Raw genomic sequence first — 18695 nt, forward strand, 5'->3', positions numbered from 1 at the left:
CCTAAATACTGGACTGCCAGGGACTTCCCTGGTGGCTCAGACGGTAAAGCGTCTGTCTGCAATGCGGGAGACCTGGGTTCGATCCTTGGGGCGGGAAGATCCCCTGGAGAAGCACTATTGCCTGGAAAATGCTATGGACAGAGGAGCCTGGTAGGCTACAGTCCATGGGGTCCCAAAGAGTTGGACACGACTGAGCGACTTCACTTTCACTTTCTTTCACTTTAGGGAATTCTCAAGAGATAGATCTTTTAAAAGGGAGCCCCAACCCCATAAATCACCCCCATCTCTGTGACCAGGAGCGGGCATCTGCAAAGAGAAGGGCATGGTAGGAAGGGCTTAGCATGTTTTGAAGACTGTCCCATGCCCGGGACTCACCTGCTGGCTACCTCTGTCCCACCATGGTAGCGCTCCTGCTGGAGGATGTCCGCAATCTCAGCCAGGGCCTGGAAGCGCCCCTCCTGGGGCAGGATACTGGCCTCCAGCACGCTCAGCCTCTGGGCAGCCGCTTCCACCATGGCCGGGCTGGCCGGCGGGGCTGCGGTCCGGGCCAGCACCTGCTCCGTGTCTGTCAGGAAGCTCTCCCGGAAGGCTGCCTTACGCTGGAAACGCCGGGCCAGGGTTTCCAACCGCTCTAGCTGTAGGAGCCTCTGCTGCAGGGCCCGGCTCCGTGAGGCCTCTGCCCGCTCCAGGCTTGTCCAGCACCGGGACAGCTCTGCAGGGCCCAGGCCCTCGGGTGGCAAGAAGGGCCTGCGGTTCTGGGCTCGGAGGACTGTCTGCAGCCGAAAGAGCAGGGCTTCCGTGGCCCCTCGCTGCTGCAGTCTCGGTGGCTTCTCCTGGGTGCGGAAGGAGGCAAAGGCCACCAGTAGCTGGTGCATGGCCGGCAGGTTGTCTGGGAAATCCCGCGCCTCCAGCTGCACCTGCTTCTCTGCAATCCAGCACAGCAGGTCAGCCACCAGCTCTTCATACTGGGTCTGCAGCGCCTCTGACTCCCACAGCTGAATCAGGATCTGGTGGAGGGCATGGGAAGGGCTCAGACCAGCACCTGGGGGGCACACCCTGGCTTCCAGGTCCTGGAGGCCTTCCCCTTTCGGGTGCTGAGTGCCAGCCAGGCTTGCCCAGGCACACAGTAGCTCCTGCTCTCAGGTGAAGATACGCTGAAGTGGGGGTGCTCCCAGCCCCCAGAGAAGCAGGTCTGCTTCCATTCCACACTCAGACCTGGGAGTGGGGCTCCCGTCCTGCCTTCCTCTATCTTATTTTACCCCGTTTGGCCTCAACACTGGAAGTACTCTTCTTTCCCTCCCCTGAGGCCCCCACACCCCTAAGGCAACTCAGAGCCTTTGGCCTGGATCACCTCCCCCACTCCCAGCTGAGACACCAACCCTGAGAATAGCCCTCCCAGGCCTCAGCCTCTGCCATCGTGCCCAGAGGGTAAGAAAGCCCCCCAGAAACATGGACTCGGCCCAGCAGAGCTGCCCCGTGCTTGTCCTTGCAGAGTCCAGCTCTCTGTGCCTTTTAATCCCATTAGGAGCTTAACAACCTAAGAGCCGAGAGGGAGCGGGAGGGGCAGGGAGAGGCGCTGCTCTCCGGCTTCCCTGAATGCCAGGAAGTCTGCTTATGCTCCCTGAGCACTCCCAGCAGCCCTCTGTTACCCAGAATCAATCGTGTGTTACCCAGGCATCATCATTCCCATTTTACAGATGAAGCACCGTAAGGTTAGATGATGTGCCCAAGGTCACACAGGGAGGAAAGGGCACAGGGTGTGCTGACTGCGGAGCCCATGTTCACCCCGCCTCTCCTCAAGGCCATCTCCCCTCTGTCCCCAACCTTCGCGAGTCTCCTCTGGACGGTCTGCTCCTGGTGCAGGCGGGAGAAGTGGTGGTAGTAGAGGGAGACGTAGGTCATTATGGAGCGCTCGTCAGGCTGTAGGGCTGCGACGTCCTCTGGATCCAGCAGCTGTGCAATGCCCAGCTCCTGCTCAGCCACGCGGAAAGCGCAGCGGAGGTTGTGCAGCGGGCGGTCGGGACGCAGGGAGCTGTAGTCAAGCAGGTCTGGCCTAGGCAGAGAGCAGGCAGAGCTCTTCACCAGAGTCAGGGACTGCTCAGCTTTATGCGGACTTGTTAAGAAGGCCATTCCCACCTTGCTGGGCACGAGCTTCCCCCTGATGATGATCTAAGGCCCTGGTTGAAGGAATAGGACTGGGAGAGGGGAGGGTTAAATTTGCTTGGGGCTCAGCCTCCTGGGTAGCGGGGGGAAGATCCAAAAGGGACAGGTGCTTGCCAGAGAGCGGACTGAAAAGAGAATCAGGGACACAGAGAGTAGAGGAAGGCAGGGGTCAAAGGCAAACCTGGCTAGTTCTATGGAAGAGGGGAGGGGTATCACAGACCAGGAGCTCAGAGTCAGTGTCTCTACCTCTGTGCCCAGTGTAAGGGGCCAGAAGGATATGGGATAATGGGTGGGTTGAGGACCCAAGTCCTGGAGCAGTTAGCTCAGCGGGTGGAAGGCCTCTGAGAAGGAAGCAGAGGCCTGCCTCAGGCCAGCCAGGGCTGGAGGTGCTGGGTCCCCTCCCACACGCCCACCTGTGGGCATGGATGAGGGCACTGAAGCCAAGCCCGTCACTCCAGCTGCGGGAGAAGTCCGTGATGTTGATGTTGGCATAGCTGGCAGTCTTCCGCTGGCACCAGACCAGCAGAGCTTCCTTGGCAGACAGGAGGGCTGCGCTGACCCCAAACTCCTCCTGGAAGGACAGGACAGTGGTCACCATTCAGGGATGGGGTGGGAGGCGGGTAGGCTGCAGAGGCCGCAGGTCGTTGTGAGAGAGGCAGGCTGGGCAAAGTGCAATTCTGCTCCCCCACCTGGAGGCGGTGTGGACGGCCTGTCCTTCAGAGCGTCTGACTGCACTTACTGTTACTTGTGCTGGGCAAGGATTGGGGGTGCGAGAGAAAGATTGTCCTTACAAAGAAGTGGGGCAGTCTGAAAGTTGTTACCTCTGAGCAGCTGGTTTTGAGTCACAATTGGTAACAACAGCAGTGGTAGCTCCCATTTCTCTCGGCCTTCCTTCCTTTTAAAATATTTACTTATTTGGCTGCACCAGGTCTCAGCTGTGGCACTTGAGATCTTCAGTTATAGCATGTGAACTCTTCGTTGCATCATATGGGATCTGGTTCCCTGACTGGGGATCGAACCCATGACCCTGCATTGGGAGGGCAGAGTCCTAGCCACTGGACCACTAGGGAAATCCCTCTCCAGCCTTTCAGCTGGGCCGGGCACTGTGCTAACCAACCCTAGGCCACACGGAATTGAGTCTGGGCTTCATTAGACCAACTCCAGGTCATTATGGGCTTTCTGCCAGCCAGGCACCAGGCCTGCACACATGGCTCTCCACCCGGCACAGCCCCCAGAAGTAGGCACTGTTAGTACTTACATTCTAAGGAAGCACAGCAGGTGCAATAAGAGGGGTCAGGAAACTGCCTGGGGTTCCCCGGCTATTAGGGGAGGGTCTCTCTTGACCTAGAAATCTCTGACATGCAGAGCCCATCTGTCTGCCTCACAAGGCCTCCCTCACACAAGGGCTTCTTCAGACTGGGGAATGACCACCTACAGCTGGTTTCTGCCTCCTTGATCATCTCTCTCATTCTGCTGCTTTTGGTTTCTGCACATTTCCCCTCACCTCCCGCCCCGCATCCCATCCCTCTTTTATTCAGTGCTTCTTTCCCACCTCCTTCCGGGCTCCACTTCTTTCCCTGTCTTCTGTTCCTTGTCTCTGTCCTGCCCTCGGTGGTCCTCCCCTTCCATCCACCCCCTGCCTTGCCCCTCACACCCTGGAGTCCCCGTCTCCTTTTTCTCTCTCCTTTTCTCTCTTCTTCATCACTCAGCTAGAGCCAGACATCCTGGAATGTGAAGTCAAGTGGGCCTTAGAAAGCATCACTGCAAACAAAGCTAGTGGAGGTGATGGAATTCCAGGTGAGCTATTTCAAATCCTAAAAGATGATGCTGTAAAAATGCCACATTCAATATGTCAGCAAATTTGGAAAACGCCACAGTGGCCACAGGACTGGAAAAGGTCAGTTTTCATTCCAATCCCAAAGAAAGGCAATGCCAAAGAATGCTCCAACTACCGCACAATTGCACTCATCTCACATGCTAGTAATGCTCAAAATTCTCTAAGCCAGGCTTCAGCAATACGTGAACCATGAACTTCCTGATGTTCAAGCTGGTTTTAGAAAAGGCAGAGGAACCAGAGATCAAATTGCCAACATCCGCTGGATCATGGAAAAAGCAAGAGAGTTCCAGAAAAACATCTATTTCTGCTTGATTGACTATGCCAAAGCCTTTGACTGTGTGGATCACAATCAACTGTGGAAAATTCTGAAAGAGATGGGAATACCAGATCACCTGACCTGCCTCTTGAGAAGCCTGTATACAGGTCAGGAAGCAACTGTTAGAACTGGACATGGAAAAACAGACTAGTTCCAAGTTGGGAAAGCAGTACGTCAAGGCTGTATATTGTCACCCTGCTTATTTAACTTATATGCAGAGTACATCATGAGAAATGCTGGGCTGGAAGAAACACAAGCTGGAATCAAGATTGCTGGGAGAAATATCAATAACCTCAGATATGCAGATGACACCACCCTTATGGCAGAGAGTGAAGAAGAACTAAAGAGCCTCTTGATGAAAGTGAAAGAGGAGAGTAAAAAGTTGGAGTAAAGCTCAACATTCAGAAAACTAAGATCATGGCATCCAGTCCCGTCACTTCATGACAAATAGATGGGGAAACAGTGGACACAGTGGCAGACTTTACTTTTTTGGGCTCCAAAATCACTGCAGATGGTGATTGCAGCCATGAAATTAAAAGATGTTTACTCCTTGGAAGGAAAGTTATGACCAATCTAGACAGCATATTAAAAAGCAGAGACATTACTTTGTCAACAAAGGTCCGTCTAGTCAAGGCTATGGTTTTTCCAGTGGTCATGTATGAATGTGAGAGTTGGACTATAAAGAAAGCTGAGGGCCAAAGAATTGATGCTTTTGAACTGTGATGTTGGAGAAGACTCTTGAGAGTCCCTTGGACTGCAAAGAGATCCAACCAGTCCATCCTAAAGGAGATCTGTCCTGGATGTTCATTGGAAGGACTAATGCTGAAGCTGAAGCCCCAGTACTTTGGCCACCTGATGCACAGAGCTGACTCATTTGAAAAGACCCTGATGCTGGGAAAGATTAAGAGCAGGAGGAGAAGGGAACGACAGAGGATGAGATGGCTGGATGGCATCACCAACTCAATGGACATGGGTCCAGGTAAACGCCGGGAGTTGGTTGTGGACAGGGAGGCCTGGCATGCTGCAGTTCATGGGGTTGCAAAGAGTTGGACACAACTGAGTGACTGAACTGAACTCCCTTCTTCCAATCCTTCCACCAATTTGTTTATAAACTCAGAATGTCTTGGGAGATTGGGGTTGACATATACATGCTCCTATGCGTAAAACAGATAACTAATGAGAACCTACTGTGCAGCACAAGGAACTCTACTCACTGCTCTGTGGTGACCTAAATGGGAAGGGAATCCAAAGAAGGGGATATATGTATACTTATAGCTGCTTCACTGTACAGCATAAAATAATACAACCTTGTAAAGCAACTATACTCCAAAAAAAACCCAAAAAACCCAAAACTCAGACTATCAAAGCACAGCAGGTTATACTCCCTCCCTGTCCTCTGGGCCTGGGAGCTTGGATAGAAGGGACTAGTACGCAGCAGCACAAGGGAGGGGTGGGGAAGGAGTTCAGGGCCTGGAGTTGGGCTCTGCCAGAGCCAGGCCAGCCCAGAAACTCTGAGCAGCTGGGTTAGGCTGGCAGACGTGAGCCAGGAGTGATTCTAGGGGTGAGCATGTATGGGCATGGGGTTAGCCTGGTCCCAGACACATCTGAGTTTCGCAGGGAGAAGGGCCTGAGCTGGCTGCAGACGAGAGAGCCAGCTGGCCAGTTGGTGGCCAGTCAGGGGACAATGTAGACCTGCTGCCCCCAAGGGAAAGGGTGGCAGGGGCACTTGGAACTGGCTTAGGGGGGTGGGGAGGGGAGCATGGCTTCCTGGAAGGGCTTGAGGTCAGTTAGAAGTTGATCCATCCACTTATTCACCACATGGGTGCTGGGCCCTGGGGATGCAGGCAGGCAAGGCCCCTGCTTTCCTGGGGGTCACAATCCCATCATGAGTGTCAAGGGTCCTCCTGGATTTGAGCCAAATCTGTGGCTTCTTTTCTTTAGGATTTCATGCTCCAAGTTGGCTTTCCTAACCTACTGGGATTGAGTTTTAGGTGGGGTTTTGGAACCCATAAAACTATGAACATTTGTATAAGGACCTTTATGTGTTCACTCTTCTGGACCCAGTTGTGGAAAATCAGAGAGAGAATGGAGGAAGATGAGGAACCATCTCTTTGGTTTTCAGGATCCTGAGGATTTGGAAACCTTCAGAGCTCGGCTTCCTCTGAGTGTTTTATTTCTCCCAACAGTACATTAGGGGGTAATGAAAGTTACAGGGTTTCAATGGCAAGTAGAAAACAATAAATTAGCAGTGAAAGGCGGGTGGTGGGCAGGCACCTTGGCCCCCTTCACTAGTCAATGACTTGTCCCAGACCCAACCTGAAGCCCATAAATCTATTAACAGTTCTCACTTCAGCATATGACAACCTCTCTGACACTCTGAATCCTTCGCCTGCGACTGAAGAGTGAATAGTAGTTGTGCGGATGCAGAGGGTCCGCTGTGGGCATCCTAACGCTCAGGTGGAACTGCTCTGTCCCCAGGGCCCTGAGGGGAGGCCAGGGCTGGGCTGGGCTGGGCTGGGCAGCTGGGCACGGGGGCTGAGACATACCCTGTCCAGGCAGATGTGAGAAATCTGGAAACGCAGAATGATGACCCAGATGAGTCCCAGGATGAGCGTCTGGTCTCCATCCACGATGTTCTCTGGCCCGATGAGGGGTATTGGCACCTGTGGGCATATTTTTCTGACCTCAGCCACAAAGCCCGTGTACTAGAGAAGACTCATAGTAACCAAAGGGTCGGCTGCTGGATGGGAGGGGTTCTGTCTGTCCTGACCCAGGAGATCCCCAGGGGAGAAGCTGGCAGGCCCAAGGCCAGGCAAGCTCAGGCTTTCCAAGCAATAGTGGAGACAAGGCTGTCACCTTCCTAGGCTATATATCTGTGACACATTACGACTTTGAGCTTGAAGGGTGCTGAGTAGCTTCTGACAAGGGCTACAGGGCCTGCACCTTCCTGAGGTTCTGGAGAGGAGGTGATAGGCTCACAGGCCATTGGCCCTGGGACCAAGTAGTGTAGGCTGGCATTGTGTGGCTGGCAGCTTTCTGTTCTTCCACGAGTCTAGGGACCACGGTGCTCCATCCCTTGCTCTGGCTTCTCACCTCCCTGGCCTCCCTCCAGCATGCTAGGCTCCCAAGGGGCTGCCTGTGACCCACATCCCAGGACTCAGGCTCAGCCCAGCCAGTTTCAGTTGTAACTTCACATCCTCCAGACTCAGCTACCTCATGCTTCAGTACCTGAAGCCAGGAGCGCCCAGGCCTCCCAATTTCTGCTTCTCAATATAAATGACCCCTGCACAGCCCCTTGACATGGGCCATGAGGATCCCTGTTTCTGGAGCTCTCCTCTCCTTTTAGAGATGACTTCTCTGGGGCTGTCCCTTCCTCTCAGGATCCCTCCTGTTTGTGGAGGCCCCTCCCGGCTGTCTAGTCCAGCTTCTCCCAGGCAGCCCTACACCACCTCCCTTCCCTGCCTGGCTCAGTAGTGTCTGAGGCTCTTCCCGTGTCTGACCCTCACATCTAAGATCTGCTGACCAGCTGCTCATGGGCCTTACCTGGAAAATATTTTCCTCCTTTATGAAAAGAGAAGGTTAAGAGTGTACTGAATCTTTCAACTTAAGACTCCACAATCTCTCATTGTAGGCAAAGGCAGATTTCATTCCCGCCCACTGGGGACAATGGTTGTTCCAGCTCCAGCCGGGTGGGTGCTCTCTAAGCTGGGAGAACTGTGCAAAGCAGGGCTTTGCTTCCTGGACTCTGTATCCCAGCTGCTCCTCCTGGATTCTGGCTCCAGACCCTCTGTTCGGCCCTGTGGCCAGCCCAGGAAAGATGATCCGTTCATCTGCCCTGTCCCCACGCCCACCCCAGCACCAAGGCCAGGAGCCCTCTCCCCAGTGCCCACCTTGGCCCTGAGGAAGGCCAGAGCTCGGCTGCTATTCTCCAGAAAATGGACACGCATGCGGCCCCGGTTGGGGGGTGGCAGGGCCTCCCCTGAGATGAGCTCCAGCAGCCGCAGCAGGTGGGTGCCATCAGCCAGCTCTGTGCATAGGTTGTGGATCTCGATGCCCACCTGGGAGGGGATGAGGAACAGGCACAGGGTAAGCCCAGCCTCTCTTGTCTGCTCCATCCCAGGACCAGGGCAGTGAAACCTAGAGCCCCAGCCTGGAGGAAGGATCACTGGCCTTAGCCAGCAGAGCTCACCGTCGGCCCCCTGGATCCACCTGCCAGGGAGCCGGGGCACAGTGGAGGCAGCTGTGGGGCGGGCCCAGCTGCACTCACCCGGCCACGCTGGAAGATACTGTTGATCCACTTGGTGAAGGTCTTCTCCTGCACCTGCATGTGCCGCGCCTGCAGCTTGCGGATGTGGCCCATCTCGTATGCAGAGTCCATGGCAGGGCTGGACCGGGAGAGCCAGCCTGGGGTCTGCGGCTGGACTCCCGCTTCAGAGGCCCTGTAGCGCCAAGGAACTGCTGGGGGTTGTGGGGCTCACTGGCCAGCAAGCCTGGAGCCCTTTGGGGATGAGGGGCCACTGGATATTTCCTTAAGCTGGAGACACTGCGGGCCTGGAAGCTGGGGGAGGAAGGTGGATTCTGATGACTCCCTGGGACAGGGGACCCCCTCCTCGCCAGATTGCCCCAAGTGTGGTGGGTGGGGGCAGCTTGGGATCTGGCCAGGTAAGGTCCTGGGCTCCTGGTTGGTGCCCTGAACTTCAGTGACCCACCTGCTTTTCCAGATTCTTCTTCTAGAGCTCCTGCTGCCAGAGGTTTCCCCTGCCACTGCATTCTGCTGCTGCTGCTCGGGATGAATAGGGCAGGTGGAAGGAAAAAAGAAATTGCTCACCTTGTTGATGTCCAGGCCCTGAGAGGAGACCTGGCTGGATGGTCGGAGATGGCAGATAGCAGGGGCTGTGCGGGGAGGGAGAGACATCAAGAGAGGCTGAGGCTGAGGCTGAGGCTGGGGTAGTGCCACGGCCCTCCTCTTGAGCCAGCGAGGCAGGGGTGACGGCACACAGCCGGCATTGTCCTCCCACCTGCCACAGGGCGTGGCCCGGGCCCGGAGGGGGTGGCTCAAGAATGCTCCAGATCGATGCTCCAGGGTCTCCTCCTTCATCATCTCCCTGCTGCTAAGGCCTTCAGTATTGGGTGGAGTCCTGGTGTCCAAGACACAAGAGGCCCACGGGCTGGTCTCGAGTTGGCTTCGGGTGGGAGTTCCATGGGGGCGCTGCAGTCTGGGCTCAAGAGCCTCTGATCAGAGCTTCTGCACCCACACCCCAGGCTGAGGCTGCCCTTCTGCACTCCAGCAGGGCCTCTCTGTGAGCACTTGCAGGGCCGGAGATGCGAGTGAGCCTGTGGGGCCACAGCCCTCACACCCTCGACTCAGCACAGACCACAGGGAAGCGCTGGATCAGGGCTGGGCTTTCCAGGCTTGATGGAAACACACCCAACCCAGACAGGGGCTGAATGGCGGGGTCCCTTCCACCTGGGGGCCACTTTCTGAAGGGGGCTCCCCCTGAAAAGGGGTAACCCACACCTGCAGAGCCTGCCTGTGGGAATGAAAGAATCTCCTCCAGAGTCAGAGACACGGTGCTCACTCTTTGGGGCCCCAGCGAGGCCCCAGCACCTGTGCTCCCTGGGCTCTGGCTGGGCCCAAGGCTTGGGGAGCCAGCCAGCCCCTCGGCAACCCTCCACCTCCCGCTGCAACCGTGGACTGCATGGCACAAGCAGAGCAAGTTCTAATTCAGGTGGCTTCACAGGACTGTCTGCTTACAGTCATGGGGCTGGCCTGTGTATCTAGATTCATCCACCCTGAAGCCCAGCCACCATCCTGAGGGAGGCGTCCCTCACAGTCCAGGCCAGTGAGAGGGGCAGTGGACACAGCCTGCCCTTCAGAGCTGCGTGGGATCCATTACACCTGAACCTCGGCCTGTGGCTGGGAGTCAGGGGCATGCTGCCCTTGGATGGGGTGGGGGGCAGATTCCCTGTATCCAAGAGGAGCTTACCATTGAGTGGCTTCCCAGCACTTGGGATGAACCTGAGCTTCCTCGTTGCCCACAGCCCCAGGTCCAGGCAGGCACCAGCAGATGTCACTGCTGTGCCCCACCAGTAGGCACTCCACAGGGCACCCCCACCCGATTACTCCCACTGCCCCTGCAGGTCCCCATCACTGTCCCCAGCTCAGCACCCTGTCTCCATGTCAGCCTATGCCCAGCCCACCATGTCTTCACAGAGCAAGACTCCCCATTGCCAGATGGGGACCAGAGCTTCCTGCTCACATCTGAGCATCAGTTCTTCTCTCAGCTTTGAATGTCCCTTCTGCACCCCACCTTCCACAGTCTCATATCAGCCCCAGTTAAAAACTTTTCCTATGGCCAACAAACCCATGAAAAAGATGCTCGGCATTGCTCATTATTCAGTTCAGTTCAGTTCAGTTCAGTCGCTCAGTCGTGTCCGATTCTTTGCGACCCCATGAATCGCAGCACGCCAGGCCTCCCTGTCCATCACCAACTCCCGGAGTTCACTTAGACTCATGTCCATAGAGTCGGTGATGCCATCCAGCCATCTCATCCTCTGTCATCCCCTTCTCCTCCTGCCCCCAATCCCTCCCAGCATCAAAGTCTTTTCCAATGAGTCAACTCTACATGAGGTGGCCAAAGTACTGGAGTTTCAGCTTTAGCATCATTCCTTCCAAAGAAATCCCAGGGCTGATCTCCTTCAGAATGGACTGGTTGGATCTCCTTGCAGTCCAAGGGACTCTCAAGAGTCTTCTCCAATGAGGAATCACCTCCACATCTTTCAGAATGGCCATCGTTTAAAAAATCTACAAACAATAAATGCTGGAGAGGATATGGAGAAAAGGGAACCCTCTTGCACTGTTGGTGGGAATGTAAATTGACACAGCCACTATAGAGAACAGTATGGAGATTCCTTAAAAATCTAGGAATAGAACTACCATATGATCCAACAATCCCACTCCTGGGCATACACTCTGAGAAAATCACAATTGAGAGACGCAGGTACTCCAAAGTTTGTTGCGGCACTTTTTACAATAGCAAGGACATGGAAGGAACCTAGACGCCCACTGACAGATGAATGGATACAGAAATTGTAGTACATATATACAATATTACTCAGCTATAAAAAGAATGCATCTGAGTCTAATGAGGTAGATGAACTTAGAGTCTGTTATACAAAGTGAAGTAAGTCAGAAAGAGAAAAAACAAACATTATATATTAATGCATGCATATGGAATCTAGAAAGATGGCACTGATGAACCTATCTGCAGGGCAGCAAGGGAGATGCAGACACAGAGAACAGACTTGCAGACACAGTAGGGGAAGGAGAGAGTGGGACGAACTGAGACAATAGCATAGAAACACATACATTACCATGTGTAAAACAGAGAGCAAGTGAGAATTTGCTGTGTAAAACAGGGAGCTCAACCTAGAGGGGTGGGATGGGGTGGGAGATGGGACGGGTTTCAGGATGGAGACATGTACACCTGTGACTGATTTGGGTTGATGTGTGGCAAGGGCCAACACGATACTGTAGAGCAATTTTCCTCCAATAATCGTATTTTTTCTATATTTTTCAATATTATACAATTATAATTTTTGATATTAAAAAGAAATCCTTTCCTTCTAGGAAGTCCCCCTCTATAATTTTGTTTCATCTCCCATCAAGAGCCTTGGCCCAGGCATCCCATGTGATGTGAGCACCAGAGGACAGGATGGAGCCGCATGGCCCTTTGTACACAGATCTCAACAGAGGTGGTTGTATTTGAGGTTGTTGGGTAGGTTGTTAGGAAACTGCTCTTTTTCCCCAAGTTCAACTGTAATAAAGCTACTGTACATGATACCAGGACCAGCTTCTCTTGGGCTGTGACTGACTACAGCCCCTGGTCAGAATCTTGTTCGTTAGTACAGATTTGGAACGTTTGTGTTGCAAGTAACTGAAGTTTCAAGTCAAATGCGTTCACACAATATAAATGTAACATACTGGTCCATGTAACTGGAAAGTCTGGCAGGAGGAGGACTTTAGGTGAAGTTTGATCCAGCAGCTCAAATGATGCCACCACAGGTTTGGATTTCCTTTGCCTTTCTCAATGCCCCCTTTATCTTCATGCTCCATGGGGTAGTTGCTGCCAGCCTAAATCCTCCAGCACCACTGGGCTCTTCTCTCAAAGCTATTTATGTTGTTGTACCAATAGGCTCACTTCTTTGAACTGCACGGTTCAGAAAAGAGAGAACATCTTCCTGAGAGTTGGAACAGAAGTCTGAGGGACCTCTCATAATCACATGTCAATTTCTGAAACATTTCTGTGACCAGGTGGATGAAATACTCTAACTGGCTCAGCCAACCAGGATCCATCCTGGAAAGAAGTAGGATCTATCTCGCCAAACTTAACCATTTAGTTTGACGGTGGGGAAGTAGAGAGTGGCCTGCAAAAGGAAATCCAGTCTGAATCACTAAAAGGGTAGGTGGAAGCCAGTGTGAAAGCTCCAGATGTCTACTATGGGTGCTCTGCACCTGCTAGGCATGGCAAGAGGGAGGAGCAGTGCCAGCCAGCCAGCCAGGGGTTGTACCCTAGCACTACGGCACCCTCAGGTGCCCGGCCAGCCTCAGTGCTAGAGAAGCCATCTCCTGAGTGCTCAGTGATGCCCCATCCCCAGCCTCAGAAGAGTCTCCTCGACGGTCCCTTCCAGTCTTGGCTTCCAGTCACTCTTGGTCGGTGCATAAACCCCCTTCAGTGCCTGCTTCCAGACTTGGCCTCTACCCACATCAGATGGAGCTGCTTTCCTGCTGAAGAAGCCCCCATCTCCCACCTAGAGAACATGCAGGAAGAGACAAGGGTCACAGGGATGGTGTGCCAAGGGGCACGCCCATCCCTTAACTCCTCTGCTGTGTTTCAGAATGGTTCCAAGGGATGCCTGCTTTATTCCCAAGACAACTGGCACACAGTCACTGAAAAACCAGAGCCAATGGGAAAAAGTGACTTTTTTCAGAAGTTTATTGATAAGTAGACTGTCTTTTTTTGACATTTTGAAACAAGATTACAAAAAAAAAAAAAAATAGAAGCATTGTGTATTAATAGCATTTTTTGGCTAATCAACATGTCGCCTGGTACACTCAAATTCGGCCCATGTTTACCTGGAAAAAAACTCAGTGGTTGTCTGTCCTAAGAAAGTTACTCTTCTGCCACATTCCATGGAGGAAATAAACAGTGCCTCTTTAAACGCTTTGCTTATCTCCAAGGCAATCTGTCCATGGCATTGCTCTAGGCATCAGGAAAGGGCAGAGCTGCCAAGTGGAAAGGTCCCAGTGGTGGCTGTTAAGCCATGACTCTGGTGGTTAAACCCCATTCTACCTGGTGGACTCCAGTACAAGACATTCCCAGTGTTTTACAGGGGCGGCTACTGAGACCCAGTGGACACAGTGAAGGGCCATGGTTGGAGCGGTCGGGCTAGGCTCTGCTGAGGCCTTTCCTGTGGGTCTGTAAGTGGGGTGGGGGTTGGAGGAGAGCGCAAGGCATTTGGCTTCTTCTCACATGCTGACCCACCTGGATACCAGTCCCATGATATGGAATAAGAATCCAGCTCCTTAAGGCCCACCGCTCTGTGGGAGGAGCCACAGCCCCCAATCCAGGTGTTACTGTTGCACAATGACAAGTGTTCCAGAGAAGCCAGTTCAGCCCCAGCGAAGCAAAAGCCAACTGAATGCACGGCCCTCCCCACGAAGAGTGGCCCCACCCCAGGCCATCCAAGCATGTGGTGAGGAAAGAATCCACGCAGGATGCCAAGCAGCTGGACATCAGCGTGTGGCCACAGAGCTGTACTCTGTGATCATGAGCTGTACACAAAACAGACTTGAGATTCTTAGGTTTTCTTCTGTGGAGTCATGGACAGCATGGAAAGTTTTAGAGTTCTAGAGTTCAGTTGCTTCCAACCCCCAGCCATCCATGAGTGCTCTAGGGAGGGCGTTCTTAGACAGCCAGGTGGTACTGGGAGGACAACACAGTCGGCCAAGGTGTCCAGATCCTGAGGGCTCTGTGTTACCAGCCCTGCTGCACATGGTCAGGGGGTAACAGGTGTTTTGGATCCAGACTCAAGAAACTCTGTGCAGGTCCTGGGGAGATAAGGGTCCTCACTTGGCTGCCATTCCTAATAGTTTCCAGTGTGTTTCTTTCCAATCAACTTTTCACGATGGGTGACTTCAGGTTTTAAAAGAAGATATTAACAAAAATGGACATGCAAATTCCTTTTTCTTCATTTTTTTCCTCAGCATTTAGCTGATAGATGATCTGCCAAGGTCATGGGGTGGTGGGGTGGGGATCACCCATGAGGTGTTTCTATCCTCATAGCATCAGAAACCTCCTCTCCAGCTCCTCTAAAACAATCTTCCTCTATGTCAGTATATAGACAAAATCTACATATACACACATTAATAAGTGTCAAAAATATATACTCACGGGACATATGTGTATATATTTATCTTTACATGACAGCTGAACATAGCAAGATCAATCTGAGTGGAAATCGGCTAACTCTGGCATCTCCAAACCTCTGGACAAATGAACTCTCTCTCCTCCTCTCTCAATCTTGTCCTTTGCTGGAATCAACTATGCTTACATGCCTGGGTGGTCCTCAGGTGTTTGCAGAACCATCTGCTCAGATTACAGTACTGGAATTACAAATGTCTCTTTTCTATGTGTCTAATTAATTTCAAAGTGCTCATTAAGACTAAATCCATGTTATGTATTTACTTCTCTTAAAGCTAAATTATTTAGAAAGTAAGCTAGGGAGCATGAGGGCTGGCAACTGGGTTAATGTTTCTCTAAAATAAATGTCTTTAAATCCGCAGTTCTGCCCTTGATAACATCAGGGGGGAAAAAAATGTGGTTTTGGGAAGACTTGGATGGGACTGTTTGGATTTCCTTCATTTTTGGTGCCGGCAGGGTTCCAGGCTATGTGGCCATCACACTAGTGATGAAATACCATCTCTCTCTTACTGCATAAGTAATGGTGATGGAAAGCCACCTGCATCCCGCATCTGGAGCCCACACAGAGGCTGATCTCCATTGGTCACAGGCGTTTGGGTGAGTGGTCCAGAGAGATTCACACAGGGGCCCTGGGAGAGAACACTCAGGAGCTGATGTATAGCTAAGTGCCCAAACCCTGCCTCATGAGGCATCCGTGGTATGAACCACACAGATTCTGAAGAAAAGGCTTTATATGAGAGATTCCATCTTGTTTCTGCATAAAGGCCTTTATCTTTTATACAGAAACTGTATTTAAAAAACTGGACATGATAAAAATGCCCATTTTCTTGTTATAAAAATAGTTTCTAACACCAGTAGACCGACTTCTTCCACCTGATAGCCAGTGAGGGTGGGCAGGCCCCTCATTCCCTTTGTGTCCACAGGGCCAGGACAGTGCATGCACCAAGCCATGTTTTTGCTGAATTTAAATCCTGCCATCAACCAAGGAGCCTTGGAGACATGGGACCACGCTAACTGAGGACTGGGGAAAGCCACCTCTTTTCTTCCTCTAGTTTAAATGATAATCTTTGCTACAAACTATTGGACAGACAAGTAAAGCTCATCTTCAGATTTCAACGTGACTAGAATACTAGAAATCTCGCCAGGGGTTAGTAAAGGTTGTGAGTTCCAAATTCCTAACCAAATACAACTTTGCTGGGAAGGCTCTGGGTTTGGGGAAGCCCTGGGAAGGCTGGCCAGTGGATGCTGTGGGGGACACTCCCTGTGGCCTGGCTGCCTGCGCCGTGGGCCAGCAGAGGGACGGGACATGCAGACAAGGTGTGTCCTCCCCTCAAAGCCGGAGCAGCCCTCTTCTCTTTGGTAGATAGTTTGGAGAGAACAGAAACCTCTGCTATTGTTTTTTTTTTTTTTTTTCCCCACTCTAAATAAAGCAGGGAACAAAATAAATAAGCTGGTCTTTGCTGCCTCCCATTGTTCTCTGAGGGAGAGCTGGGCTCATAACAACGAACAGTCCAGTGGAGCTTAGCAGTGCTCCGGCTCACTCCCTGTGGTTCCTGGGATTCCATATCCGAGTTTCTCCAGGCTTCCAAGGACTTCCTGGAAGCCTTCCTGGAATCTCCCTTTGTTCTCAACCCTTCAAACTTCATATCCATCCCCTCTCCCCAGTATTTTAATAGAAACTCAGGGAATTTTAAGGTAAAAGGACCTGATCTAGGGTCCAATGTCTGCCCTTCCCAGTCTACAGATGGGGAAACTGAGGCACAGGGCAGGCAGTGAATCACCCAGGGTCACTCAGTGAGCTGGTGACAGGGTGGGCCTCAGGCCCAGGCTGCCCTGATTCCCGCCCCACACTGCCTTCCCTGTGAGTCGTCTGCCCCTTAGTCGGCCTTGGACAAGGACTTCCTGTGGGAGGGCGGCACGAGATGGGGGGGCAGGCTGCTGGGCAGCTCGTAGCCGCTGAGCTTGATCTTTATGAGGTGCTTGGCCAGCGCGAACTCCTCCTCGTCCAGCATGCCATCGCCGTCACAGTCAGCCAGCTTCCAGATCTTGCCTAGGACGCTGTTGGGCAGCTTGGAGGTCACCATCTCCTTCTTGGCGTTGATGCCTGATATCTTTCCGTTGATGGGTGACAGGGTGTAGAAGAGCTCGTCGTAGACGGGCTTGTCTTTGGCCACGACCCACTCCTCCTCATCGGCACCCTCCTTGGCGCCCTCCCCGTAGCCCTGGTTGAAGGGGCTCTCGGCCGTGCCGTCGAAGGCGCCACCCTGCACGAGCGGTGGGGGCATGCTCATCTCCTCCTGGCTAATGAGGTTCATCAGTGACGAGATCTTGTTGGTCAGCATGTTGTCCACGGCCTCAATCAGCTTGGGCTTCAGCGAGTGGAACTTGGTGAAGTCGTAGTTCTCAAGCTTTTCCTGGAAAAGGAGAAACCACAGACTTGGTTAAAGCCCTCCTGCAGGAAGCAAACAAGGAGAGGGGTGGCTGGAGGGGACAAATGATCCCTTAAACCCGGAAGCCCATACACGGGGCTGTCCTGAGCTCTCTCTTTGGTATGGTTCCCACATCTGAACTCACCAGGTGTGGCTTTTGGAACAAGAGGCAAGATACATGGGATGCAATGTTTTCCTGCAGTAGCTGACCGAGGTTAGTAACAGCATGAGGGACAGTGAACCCCTAGGACTTTGAGACAAAATTCCTTCACCCTGCCTTTTTTATTTTTAAGCACTCTGGAGATCTAGTATTTTAGCTTTTAAAGAATTTTACGTACCTTACATACTTCAGCTGATCTTTACAACAATGCTGAGGGTTAGGAAGGGCAGGTATTAGTAAGCTACAGAGAGCACAAAGGGTGTACTGGCAGAGTCCAGACCAGAGCCCAGGCCTCCTGCCACTTGGCTAGCTTCTTAGTGCTGTAATGTGAAGCTGTGATAGAGCTGTCCATAGAACCTATTTAAGTAAAAATGATTACTGAAAGATTATGGTGACCAGTTAAAAAATAGTTTATAGTACAAATACGTAAAAGTTGAAACTGCTGAGAGAGAGAGGAGGAGGGATGACAGGTGTTAGTCACCTTTTAGTCATGTCCAGCGCTTTGCGACCCCATGGACTGTATAGCCTGCCAGGATCCTCTATCCATGAAATTCTCCAGGCAAGAATATTGGAGTGGGTTGCCATTCCCTTCTCCAGGGGATCTTCCTGACCCAGGGATTGAACCCAGGTCTCCTGCATTGCAGGCAGGTTCTTTACCATCTGAGCCACCAGGGATGGGAAGGGCAAGTACAAATGCAGCCAACAGAGCTGAGAGGTATTAGTGGGATGAGGGTTAGTCTCAGCTCCATCTCCCAGGAGAGCTGGGTGGAGCAGATAGAGCACAGCATCTGGAGATGGCCCTAGTGGATGTGGCAGGTACCTGGCCAGGATGGGAACCGACTATAGATGCCACAGAGGTTCTGTGGATGGCTTTGTAGAAATAGTCCTTCCTGCTTTGGTTTTCCTTGGTTACTCACCCTCCTTCCATCCATCCATCCATCCATTCATCCATCTAATTCAACATTTACTGACCATCTGTTACATGCCAGGCCCTGTTCAGGAATGTAAATATGAAAAGCCACAGTCTCTGCCTTCAGGGAACTCATATTTCAAAAAGGGCTTGACTTAGTTTACAGTGAAACAATGATAACATAAAATAGAATAAAGTCATTAACAAAGGGAAGAGACAAGAAAGTGAAAGAAAGAGGGAAGGAACCATCACATCAGACAACGAAGGCTGTGAAAGGCTATGTTCCTCAGATGCCCTGGCTGGGGCCCAGGGATCATACCCCTTTGCTGTCGGCGGGGAAAAACCTCCTGGTTATCACAAGAGATAAATCCTCTCTGGTCCTGAACTGTGAGAGTC

The 18695-nt window shown here is 52.3% G+C and overlaps 2 protein-coding genes across 2 annotated transcripts in view; both read right to left on the reverse strand.

The window, feature by feature from the left end:
• SPTBN5 (spectrin beta, non-erythrocytic 5) overlaps nt 1-9417 on the reverse strand; it is a 50147-nt gene extending 40730 nt beyond the window's left edge. Inside the window, 9 exon segments of the mRNA XM_052647358.1 lie at nt 376-1007; nt 1825-2053; nt 2577-2734; nt 6863-6979; nt 8207-8374; nt 8584-8696; nt 8699-8774; nt 9145-9209; nt 9315-9417. Coding sequence (XP_052503318.1) covers nt 376-1007; nt 1825-2053; nt 2577-2734; nt 6863-6979; nt 8207-8374; nt 8584-8696; nt 8699-8774; nt 9145-9209; nt 9315-9417 — 1661 coding nt within the window.
• Nucleotides 9418-13294: 3877 nt separating this feature from the next.
• Nucleotides 13295-18695, reverse strand: part of EHD4 (EH domain containing 4) — an 85942-nt gene continuing 80541 nt past the window's right edge. The window contains exon 6 of the mRNA XM_052646417.1: nt 13295-17214. Coding sequence (XP_052502377.1) covers nt 16678-17214 — 537 coding nt within the window. The 3' untranslated portion in view covers nt 13295-16677. The remainder of the gene's footprint in view (nt 17215-18695) is intronic.

Source organism: Budorcas taxicolor, chromosome 10 (genome assembly GCF_023091745.1).
Source record: "Budorcas taxicolor isolate Tak-1 chromosome 10, Takin1.1, whole genome shotgun sequence".
NCBI lineage: Eukaryota > Metazoa > Chordata > Mammalia > Artiodactyla > Bovidae > Budorcas > Budorcas taxicolor.